Source organism: Prionailurus bengalensis, chromosome C2 (genome assembly GCF_016509475.1).
Source record: "Prionailurus bengalensis isolate Pbe53 chromosome C2, Fcat_Pben_1.1_paternal_pri, whole genome shotgun sequence".
Classification (NCBI taxonomy): domain Eukaryota; kingdom Metazoa; phylum Chordata; class Mammalia; order Carnivora; family Felidae; genus Prionailurus; species Prionailurus bengalensis.
The window spans coordinates 283,867-296,023 of record NC_057350.1 but is presented as its reverse complement, the minus strand read 5'-3'; the positions used below and the strand labels follow the sequence as shown (position 1 = coordinate 296,023).

The 12,157-nt window shown below is 39.7% G+C and overlaps 1 protein-coding gene across 8 annotated transcripts in view; it reads left to right on the top strand.

The window, feature by feature from the left end:
• The window catches only part of DIP2A (disco interacting protein 2 homolog A), a 116,908-nt gene that overhangs the window by 22,041 nt on the left and 82,710 nt on the right, over positions 1-12,157 (top strand). For all 8 annotated transcript variants that reach the window (XM_043593340.1, XM_043593339.1, XM_043593335.1 and 5 more), the window contains one exon: positions 11,466-11,537. In XM_043593340.1, the coding sequence (XP_043449275.1) occupies positions 11,466-11,537 (72 nt within the window). The remainder of the gene's footprint in view (positions 1-11,465; positions 11,538-12,157) is intronic.

The following is a 12,157-nucleotide window of genomic DNA, read 5'->3' as shown; positions in this document are numbered from 1 at the left end:
ACTAATCTGCTCTTCATCCCTGTGGGTTTTGTCTGTTGAAGAATGTCATACAGTGTGTAACCTTTTGAGACTGGCTTATTTCACTTAGCATATTTTTGAGATTCATCTACATTTTTGTATATGTCAACAGTCTGTTCCTTTTTATTACAGAGTAATATTACTTGCTATGGTTATACCATGGTCTTTTTATCCGTTCATTTGACAATTGGGCTGTTTCCAGTTTGGGGTGATTATGAATAAAGTTGCTGTAAACGTGTATACAGGTTTTTGCATGAACATAAGTGTTTTTATTTCTCGAGGGTAGATAGCTAAGAGTAGAATTGCTGGGTCCTATGTTGAGTATATGTTTAACTTTATAAAAAACTTCCAAACTGTTCTCCAGAGTGGCTGTACCATTTACATACCTACCAGCCATATATAATAGTTCTATTGTTCCACATCCTTGTCAGCACTTGATTCCATTAGTATTTTTTATTTTAGCCATTCTAATAGGTGTAGCGTGGTATCTCATCGTGGTTTTAGTTTGAATTTCCCTAATAGAAGGAAAACGATAAGAGCAGAAATCAATGAAATTGAAAACAGAAAAACAATAGAGAAAAATCAATGAAACCAAAACACCAGTTCTTTAAAAAGATGATAAAATTGATAAACCCCCAAGAATAGACAAGACACAAATTACCTGTATCAAGAATGAAAGGGGAGGATATTACCATAGATCCCACAGACATTAAAAGGATAATAAAGGAATCCTATTAATAGCCCTACACACATTCAACAACTTAGATGAAGTGTACAATTTCCTGAAAATCACAGACTACTGACCAAAACTTATCCAAAGAGACAAATAACCTGAATAGTCCTATAACAAATTGAATTCATAAGTTAAAAACCCTCTGGTTTCTTCATATGTAAGAAGCTTGAAAGTTGCCATTCAATCTTGACAAGTAAAAAGCTGAACAGATTGAAAAATCTGCAGCTTTTCTTGGATCTGTAAGAAAGGGGAAGATACAGGCGAACCACAGCTTCCAAGATGGGAGAGACAGGTGAATACAGGTCGTCATCTCCCCAGAGCAGAGCCTCAGTGATCAGAAGCCCTCATGGGAACTAGTGCTGGAAGCCTGGTGTGGACAACTCTGAGAGTTAAAATCTCCAGGGAGACTCATTCATAAGGGAGTCCACACAACATTGCAAAATTTACCACCAGGAGCTTGACCAGTTTTCCACAGTAAATACGGGAGAAAAATCCCTTCAGGCTTTTGGCAGGGGAAGGGAGTGGGAGCGTTGGGGGGCCGGGGGTGGGGGTGGGGAAGGGTCGGTTTGAAATACTCTTAAGCACTTTGTTCACAACAAAGTCTGCCTTCAGGGGGAAACCAGTTAACCAAAGCCTAACCTGCTGAGGTATTATCAGAACCTTTAAAGCAAGGAAAGTTATTAGGGAAAGAGGGATTACATAATGATAAAGGGGTCATTAATGGTTTTCTCCATTAAAAACATGACAGTTTTTCATGTGTATATACCTCACAATGGACATCGAACTCTGTGAGGCAAAAAATGAATAGAATTGCAAAGAAAAATAGATGAATTCACTATCATAGCTGGAGACTTCAACACCCCTCTGTCAGAAAAGGACAGATCCAGCAAACAAAATCAGTAAAGACACACTTGAATTCAAACAATATCATCTATCTGCTGGATAATGGATATCTGTAGACTGTTTCATCCAACAACAGCAGAATACAGTTTCTTTTCAAGCCCACATGAAGCATTCACCAAGGTAGACCACATTCTGGGCCATAAAACACATCTTCACAGATTTAAAAGAATAGAAATCATACAGTGTTGCTCTCAAACCACAACAGAATTAAATTAGAAATCAATAACAAAGAGAACTCAAATTATGTGCACCTGGGTGACTCAGTCGGTTAAGCGTCTGACTCTTGGTTTCAGCTCAGTTCATGATCTCACGGTTTTGTGAGTTCAAGCCCCACCTTGGGCTCTGTGCTGGCAGCGCAGAGCCTGCTTGGGATTCTGTTTCTCCCTCTCTCTCTGCCCCTTCCCTCACACTGTCTCTGTCTCTCTCAAAATAAATAAACTTTTTAAAAAAGTGTAGAGATTAAACAACATACTTCTAAATAACACAGGTCAAAAGAGAAATTCAAGAGAAATTCTAAAATATTTTGAACTAAATGAAAATAAAAATACAACTTATCAAAATTTGTGGGATGCAGCAAAAGCAGTGTTTAAAGGGAAACGTATACATTGAACACACACACACACACACACACACACACACAAATATATTATTTTTTAAAGTTTATTTATTTGGCGGGGGGGAAGGAGCAGAGAGACAGAGAGAATCCCAAGCAGGCTCTATACTGTCAGCACAGAGCCCAACATGGTGGGGGCGGGCTCCAATCCATGAACTGTGAGATCATGACCTGAGCCTAGATCAAGAGTCAAATGCTTAACTGACTGAGCCACCCAGGGGTCCCTATGTATATCATTTATATGTGGAATCTAACAAAACAAAACAAACCAGAGCTCATAGATAACAGAGAACAGACTGGTGGTATTTGGACGCTGCTAAGAAAACAGATCTTAAAAGTTTTCCTCACAAGAAAAAAACGGTAAATCTGTCGTGATGACTGACTAGAGTTGTGTTCATTTCACAATATATACAAGTATCAAATCATGTTGTACACCTGAAGCTTTAATATGATGTTATATGTCAATTATATCCGTTTAAAAAATCAATAACCCAAGTTTCCTTCTTAGGAAACTATAAAAGGAAGAGCAAATTAAAGCAAAACTAAATAGAATAAAAGAGATAATTAGAGCAGAAATAAATGAACCAAACCCCAGAAGTCAATGGAAAAGCTGGTTCTTTGTAAATCAGTGAATTTAATAAGTCTTTAGCTAGACTAATTACAAAAGAGAGGACACATGGGGTGCTTCGGTGTCTCAGTTGGTTAAGCATCCAACTGTTGGTTTCAGCTCAGGTCATGATCTCATGGTTTTGTGGGGTTGAGTCCTGCGTTGAGCTCTGTGCTGGTGGTGTGGAGCCTGCTTGGGATTCTCTGTCTCCGTCTCTCTTTGCCCCTGCCCTGATCATACTGTCTCTGTCTCTCAAAATAAATAAACTTCAAAAAATTTTTTAAAAAGGACACAAATTACTAATGTCAGAAATGAAAGGAAAATCATACTGATCTTTGGATATTAAAAGGATAATAAAGTGGGGCACCTCGGTGGCTCAGTTGGTTGAGCGTCCAACTTCGGCTCGGATCATGATCTCACAGTTCCTGAGTTCTAGCCCTACATCGGGCTCTGTGCTGACAGCTTGGAGCCTGGAGCCTGCTTTGGATTCTGTGCCTCCCTCTCTCTCTGCCCCTCCCCTTCTCATGCTCTGTCTCTCTCTCCCCCTCTTAAAAATAAATAAGCATTAAAAACATTTAAAAAAAAAAGGATAATAAAGGAATACTATGAACAACTCTGTTCCCCTGAATTTGATAACCTAGATGAGAAGGACCAACTCCTTGAAAGATATAGTTTGCCAAACTCACACAAGAAGAAATAGACGATCTGAATAGGCCTATATCTAATAAAGAAATTGAATCGGGGTTGCCTGAGTGGCTCAGTTGGTTAAGTGTCCAACCTCGGCTCAGGTCACGATCTTGGGTTTGAGCTCCGTGTCGGGCTCTGTGCTGACAGCTCAGAGCCTGGAGCCTTCACATTGCATGCCTCCCTCTCTCTCTCTCTGCCCCTCCCCTGCTTGTGCTCTCTCTCTCTCTCAAAACTAAATAAACATTAAAGAAAACTATTTAAAAAATAAATTGAATCAGTAATTAATCACCTTTCTGGATTCTACTCCTGAAATAATTATTGCACTATATGCTAACTAACTTGGATGTAAATTAAAAAATAATAATAATAAAAAAATTATCGCCTTTCAAGATAGAAAGCACTGGGCCCAGATGGGTTCATTGGGGAATTCTACCAAACACTTAAGGAGGAGATAAGAGCCATTCTTCGAAGTCTGTTTCATAGAATGGAAGCAGAGGGAATACTTCATTCTATGAGGCCTGCATTACCCTAATACCAAAACCAGACAAAGACATTACAAGATAAAACTATAGACCAATATCTTTCATGAACATAGATGCAAAAGTCCTCAAAATATTAGCAAATTGAATCCAACAATGTATAAAAAGAATTATATACTATGACCAAGCAGGATTTATCCCAAGTCTGCAAGGCTGGTTCAACATTTGAAAATCAATTAATGGAGTTCATCACAGCAACAGGCTAAAGAAAGAAAATCACATGGTGATATTTGGAAGTTTCTAAGAGAGAAGATCTTAAAAGTTCTCCTCACAAGAAAAAAATTGTAACTCTGTGGTGATGGCTGACTAGAGTTTATTGTGTTCATTTCACAATATGTACAAAGATGCAGCAAAAGCAATTGGCAAAACCCAGCACTTATTCAAGATAAAAACTGAGTAAACTGGGAATAGAAGGGGACTTCCTCAACTTGATAAAGCACAATATCTATAAAAAAAAAAACCCCACAGCTGGGTGCCTGGGTGGCTCAGTCGCTTAAGTGTCCAACTCTTGATTTCGGTTCAAGTCATGATCTCATGGTTCATGGTGAATTGGAGCCCTGTGTCAGACTCTGCACTGACAGTACAGAGCCTGCTTGGGATTCTCTCTTTCCTTCTCTCTACCCTTCCCCTGCTCACGTTCTCTCTCTCTCTCTCTCTCTCTCTCTCTCTCTCTCTCTCTCTCAAATAAATAAACTTTAAAAACTTAAAACACACACACACACACACACACACACACACACACACACACACCTAACATCATACTTAATGGGGAGGAGCTCGAAGCTTTCCCTGTAAGAACAGACCTAAGGCAAGGATGACTCCCCTCACCATTCCCTTTTTGACATTGTAGTGGAAGTTCTAGCTAATGCGATGAGAAAAGGAAATAAAAGGTATACAGGTTGGGAAGGAAAAAATAAAATGGTCTTTGTTCATAGATAACATGGTTGTCTATGTAGAACATGGAGGGGTTCCTGGTTGGCTCAGTCAGTGGAGCATGCAACTCCTGACTTCAAGGCTGTGAGTTCCAGCCCCACCTTCTGGGTGTAGAGATTATTTAAAATCTTAAAAAAAATTTTTTAAGGGGGAAATTAAAAAAAAAAAAAATCCAAAAGGATTAACAAGCCTTCCACCCCCCACCAAAAAAAAAAAAACAAAAAACAAAAAAAACAAAAAAAAACAACAAAACCCTGGAACTAATAGACAGTTGTAGCCAGGTTCATGATACAAGGTCAGTATGTGGAAAGTCCATGACTTTCCTATATACCATCATGGAACAAGTGGAATTTAAAATTAAGGGGTGTCTGAGTGACTCATTCAGTTGGCTAAGCATCCAACTTCAGCTCAGGTCATGATCTGAGGGTTTGTGGGTTTGAGCCCTGTGTTGGGCTCTGTGCTGACAGCTCAGATGGAGCCTGGAGCCTGCTTCAGATTCTGTGTCTCCCTCTCTCTCTGCCCTTCCCCACCATCTCAAAAATAAATAAACATGAAAAAAAACAAGACAAAAACCCCCCCACAATACTATTTACATGAGCACCCCCCAAATCAAATACTTAAGTATAAAACAAAATATGTATAAAATCTGTGTGAAGAAAACTACAAAACACTGATAAAGAAGAACTAAATAAGTGGAGAGATATTCTGTGTTCACGGACAGGAAGACAATATTGTGAAGATGTCAGTTCTTCCCAAGTTGATCAATAGATTGAATGTAATCTCCAAATATCAGTTTATGGGGCATCTGGTTGGCTCAGTCCGTTTAGCATCTGACTTCAACTCAGGTCATGATCTCACAGTTCATGAGTTCAAGCCCCACATCAAGCTCTCTGCTGTCAACACAGAACCCACTTCAGATCCTCTCCCTTTCTCTTTGCCCTTCCCCTGCGTGCTCTCTCTCTCTCTCTCTTTCTCAAAAAAAAAAAAAAATTAAAAAGAATACCAGCAAGTTTGTCTCTTCTTACAAACTTGAGAACCAGTTTGTCAATAGCCACAAAAGACCCAGAATAGCCAACACATGGAGGAGATGAACAAAGTTGGAAGACTGACACTATCTGACTTCGGGACTCACTGTAGAGCTACAGTGATCAAGACAGTGTGGTGTTGACAACAGATTAGACAAATTCTGTTCTCAATGGAGAACAGAGAAGCCAGAAATAGGCCCATATAAATATAGCCAATTAATCTTTGACAGAAGAGCAAAGTCCGTACAGTGGAGCAAAGATGGTCTTTCCAACAAATGGTGCTGGAACAACTGGACGTCTATATGCAAAGAAAATGAACCTTGCACCCCTCACAAAAATTAACTGAAAATGGATTTCATGCCTAAATGTAAAAATGCAGAACTGTAAAACTAGTTGATAGAAGATAGGAGAAACACTAGGTGAACTTGGGTATGGTGATGACTTTTTGGATATGACACCGAAGGCACAATCCATGAAATAAATAATTGAAAAGATACACTCTGTTAAAATTAAAAACTGCTCTGCAAAAGCTGGGGTTAAGAAGGGAAGACAGGCCATTGTTTACAAAAAACACATCTGATAAAGGACTATTACCCAAAATATACAAAGAATTCTTCAAACTCAACAGTAAGGAAACAAACAATCTGATTGAAAAATGGTCCAAAGACCTTAACAGACCCCTCACCAGAGAAGACATAGAGATGGGAAATAAGCATATGAAAAGATGCTCCACATTCATATGTCATCTGGGAAGTGCCAATTCAAACAATAATGAGATACCACTACCTACCTATGAGAATGGCCACAATTTAGAATAATGACAACACTAATCGCAAGGATGTGGAGCAACACAACACAGGCTCTGTGGAGCAACAGGAATGCTCATTCACTGCTGGTGGGAAAACAGAGCGATGCAACCACCTTGGAAGACAGTTTGGTGGTTTCTTATAAGACTAAACATGCTCTTACCATACGACCCAGTAATCGCATTCTTTGGTATTTACCCAAAGGAAATGAAAACATGTCCATACAAAAACCTGCACACAGTTGTTTGCAGAAGGTTTATTCATAATTTCCAAAATTTGGAAGCAACCAGGATGCCCTTCAGTAGGTAAACAGGTAAATAAACTGGTTCATCCACCCAATGGAATATTATTCAACAAAAGAAATGAGCTGTCAAGCCAAGAAAAGACATGGAAGAAACTTAAACGCATATTACTAAATGAAGTCAATATGAAAGGTTACTGTATGATTAAAACTATATGACATTCCAGAAAACTGTGGAGACAGTAGAAGGATCAGTGGTTGCCTGGGGCTGAGGGGTGGGGGGAGGGATGAATAGCAGAGCACAGAGGATTTTTAGAGCAGTGAAAATACTCTAGGACATCATAATGATGGATATATATTATTATACATTTGTCCAAACCCACAGAACGTACACCAAGAGTGAACCATAACTAAACTGTGGACTTTGGGTGATTATTACGTATCCATATAGTTCATCAGTTGAAACCATGTACTACCCTGATGGAAGATGTTCAGAATGTGGGGAGGGGTGCATGTGTCAGGGCAGGGGGTCTAGGATAGGATACTCTAGATAGGAACTCTATCTTGCCCCCAATTTTGCTATGAACTTGAAACTGCTTTAAGAAATATATAAAGCTTTAATTAAGCAAAATAAAAGAAGGGGGTGGGGGGGGGAACAACCTTCTGGAAAGTAAATCTGCATGTCCAGATGGTTTCACTGGGAAATTTTGTCACTTGAAAAAGGAATAAGACCAATTTTATATAGTCTCTCCCATGTATTTTTAACTTTTTATTTTGAGATAATTTTAGTCTCACAAGTTACAGAAATAGTACATAGAATTCATTCAGTTTCCGCAATAACATCTTACATAACCATAGTACATTATCAAACTATTTTCCATATATTCTTAATTATAACTATTGTGCTAAGAAATGTAAAGAGTTCAAAAGTATATGAAGTAAAAAACAAAATATTCCTCACACCCACCCCAAGCTAAATAAATGAATCACTATTAATAATTGGGCATCCCTCCAGATATTTCCTGGAGGAAAATGTACACACCTGGACACATGCATAGTTTTAATTATGCATAGTTTTAATTCCCAGAATTAGATCATTCTTTATGTGTATAGTTTTTCAACTTGCTGCTTTTACTTAATAGGATATCATGAATCTATGTTAAGTGATACCTATCCCTTACCTTCCAAATACCAAGGCATTTTTTTAGGACCAACTGTATTCTGCAGTGATGATTTATGGCAGTATATTTAATTCTTTCTTCTCTTTCTTTCTTTCTTTCTTTCTTTCTTTCTTTCTTTCTTTCTTTCTTTCTTTCTTTCTTTCCTTTTGATGAAAGATTAAGTTGTCTCCCGTTATTTGCTGTTATATGTAATGTGCATTGCCTATCCTTGTTGCTGTGACCTTAAGGAATTGTTGAATGATTTTGAGAATAGGCTTTTAGAGAGTGTGGTTGGAGAAGTGTCTGGGTGGCTCAGTCAGTTAAGCATCCAACTCTTGATTTCGGCTCGGGTCCTGATCTCACAGTTTGTGGGTTCAAGCCCCACATTGGGCTCTGTGCTGACAGTGTGGAGCCTACTTGGGATTCTCTGTCTCCCTCTCTCCCTGCTCGGTCTCTCTCTCTCTCTTTCTCTCAAAATAAATAAATAAACACTAAAAAAAAAACAAAACTGTGGTTGGGACTTGAAGGTATCATTTGAGATTTTGCATTTGTAATCTTAAGTGACTTTGGCTTGCAGCAATGGAGGTCAACCTGAGCTCTGGCTCAGTATCATACCCCTTCCTGGAGGGCTGGTAAGAACAGCTACCAGCCCACAGACCACGAGAGAAGGATGGGTCCTGGCATTTTCCCCAAGTCCCCCAGGTGCTGGGGTGCTCAGCCAGGGGCGAGCATTAGTCTGACTGAGATTGCCTTCAACTGTCGGGTCAGCGTTACCCCAGTTTTGTGCAGCTAGGTGGGGAGTTTGGCTCTGCTGTTTGTCTCTTTAGTGTTTACTGAACTTGGGTTCCGAAAACTTCTATTTGAGTCTCTTTTTTATTAGCTTATTAGTTTTGTATCTGCATTCTGTTTTGGAATCCTACCTTGCTCTTTGTGTGGGTAGAAGTGTTGCATTCAGTGGCGTGTTGGGTTAGTGTCTAAGTTGGATGGGTGAAGTATGGTAACTGGTTACACATGAAAATGTGTAGCTGGTTGTGTTCAACTGGTTCACTAAAAAACACGAGACTGCTTTTGTAATATCACAGGCATGAAGCAGGGAGTTAACGTTTAATTTCTGAATGCTCTTTGACACCTTTACCGTGTAAATGGTCCTTTGAAATGGGGACCTAAGAAGGAGCCCTTTCTAGGAAATGAATACTTAATTTTTAAATATCCTGGAAAATCAAATGCTCTGCTTTTAAATAGGGATTTATCAGTTTTAGTTTAGTGTAACAGTATTTAGTTTTCATTTAAGTTTGTCTTAATTACATATTTTCATATATTTCAGAGGAAACATTTTTTAGTAGATACTTCTATAAAAAATACATGCACTTTAAAGTTGTTCCTAAATTAAAAATTAATAAGCTGAATTGTACAATCATATCCTGGCCCAGATTGGGGTCTGTGAGTGTCCAGTGAGTGGGTAGGACAACGACAGTGCACCCCCATGGGCCATGGCAATTCGCAGGGGATTAGGCATGCTCACTGCATCATGGATTGACTCATGTTAAAAATGGAGTGCTTAGCAGGGGAAAAAATAGGCAGAGTGAGATTTGCAATATAATGCCATTTAGGTAAAGTAAAAATACAAGGACACAAACTAGTATACATTCTGCAGAACAAATTCAAATTAAGGCTAGTTTTCTGTAGGGGTGGCGGGGGGAATAAGGTGAGGACAGAGGGATAAATAAAGCGCAGAAGAGATAAACAAGACGGGCTCGCCGGGGAGGACTGGACTGAATGAGCTGTGGTTAAAGCAGTGCCTGACCCGCTGGGAACTTGAGGTAACCTGGCCTGGTGCTTCCCTGACCCCAGAATCGTCTTCTGTAGGATGGTGTATTAATGCCGAGACTCTCAGTGAGTCTTAACTTAGATGTGACACATTCAGTGTTGTTGGGTGTTTTGACACAACAAATTCTGCAGTCAAGAGTTCGTATAGCCTGGTGGCTCAGTCGGTCAAGCGTCCGGGCTCTCTGCTGTCAATGCAGAGCCTGCTTCGGATCCTTTCTCCTTCTCTCTGCCCCTCCCTGACTCTCTCTCTGGAGTTCATATACAGAAAATACTTGGTAAAGCATCCCTCGATGATAGCCGCTCATGTCTCCTGATTTCCGCAGCCTGCCCCCATGCTTGTCTGATCGGAACAGGGGCTGGGAGAGTGAGGAGCGGTTACAAAACATTAAAACTTTCCATTGAAGAAAGTGTGTCCAAACAAGCTACCAGTGGAAATTGTAATGTACGTTTCTGGTCTAAATAAAATCTCTAAAGCGTGACACATTCACTTTGGGCATGCCAAGTTCTCTAGGAAACCGAACGTGCACATAGATCGAGAAGGGTTTCCATGAAGACACACTTCCTGTCTTGTTCCTGGTGGTTTAATTCATTTTTAGGTTGTTCTTCTTTTGGTGATTTGTCAGAACAGCCACGCCTGTGCCTGAGTTCGTTGCTCAGAGGTGTGCTTTGGCCTGAGACCAGCTCTTCCACAGCACGAACCTGCACAGGAGCCGCTTCGGGATCTTGGTAAAATGCGGGCTCATGTTCGATAGTGTGGCCCAGGAGGCTACTTTTCTTTCTTTCTCTCTTTTTTTTTTTTGTTTTTTAAACTGTAAAAATTTTTATTTTTAAATTTGTTATTAAATTTTTTTAAAGTCTGCATTTCTGACAGGCTCTTAGGGAATACCAAATGCAGTTTTTAAACATTAAAGTATTATTGACCTACAATAAAAGTCTCTCTTCCGGTGTGCAGTTCTAGCAGGTTTTGACCAGCATGTGCTGTCATGGGCCGCCATCACCATCGCAACAGAGCAGTGTCATGAACCCCCAGATTCCCTTGTTCCCCACTGTACTCAGCCGTTTTCTCATGCCCATGTCCTGGCAGCCACTGTCTTCTCTGTCCCTATAGTTTTATCTTTTCCAGACTGTCATACAAATGGAATAAATCAGCACGTAGCCCTTTGAGCCTGGCTTCTTTCCAATGTTCATGTGAACTCTCTCCAGATTGTTGTATATGTCAATGGTTTGTTCCTTTTTACTGCTAGTATTCCATTGTATGGATGCATCATACAATGCATTAGTGTTTCAAGTTTCTCCATTATGAATTAATTTTTAATCCAGAAATTTTGGAACTCTGGAGGAGATGTAATTGTCTTTTTCCACTGTCGTTTTAGGTGACATCACTCAAAAAGGGTATGAAAAGAAACGGGCAAAACTGCTTGCACGCTATATCCCGCTTATTCAAGGTAAAGTCAACACACTCAACTGTTTTCTAACCGTCATTTTTCTCACCAAACTTGACTTAAAAATTGATTTTAGAGTTTAACATTGGCATATTCCCTATTTATTAACTTTTTGTGATAATGGCAATGTTCTGTAACCATTAGCCATGTATGGCTGTTGAGCACTTGAAATATGGCTAGTGTAACCGAGAGACTGAATTTTTAATTTAATTGTAATTAATTAAGCTTAAATAGCAAGAAAGACCCCCAACATGATTAAAAAAAAAAAAAAGCCCACTAGAAAAATGGGGCTGAAGACTTGAATCACTATGTTGTAAGGAGAAACCCTACTAGCCAACAAGCAGACAAAAAAATGTTTAACCTCAGCAGTAATCAGAGAAATGTGGATTAGAGCCATAACCTACCTTGGGTTGTTGGAAGGGATTTAAACAGTGGGGTGTGGACAGCTGGTATAGCTGACGAGGGGCAGAGGTGACCAGCAGCTGTCCTTTGGGTGCACACGTGGTTTGGGCAGACATTTGCACCTTGTCCTCTCTCTGTGCACAAGAATGTTTCTTACATCCCTGAAGTGCCAAGAACTCACATGTCCGTCGGCAGAGTCCACCCAGTGGAAAGCTTGAAGA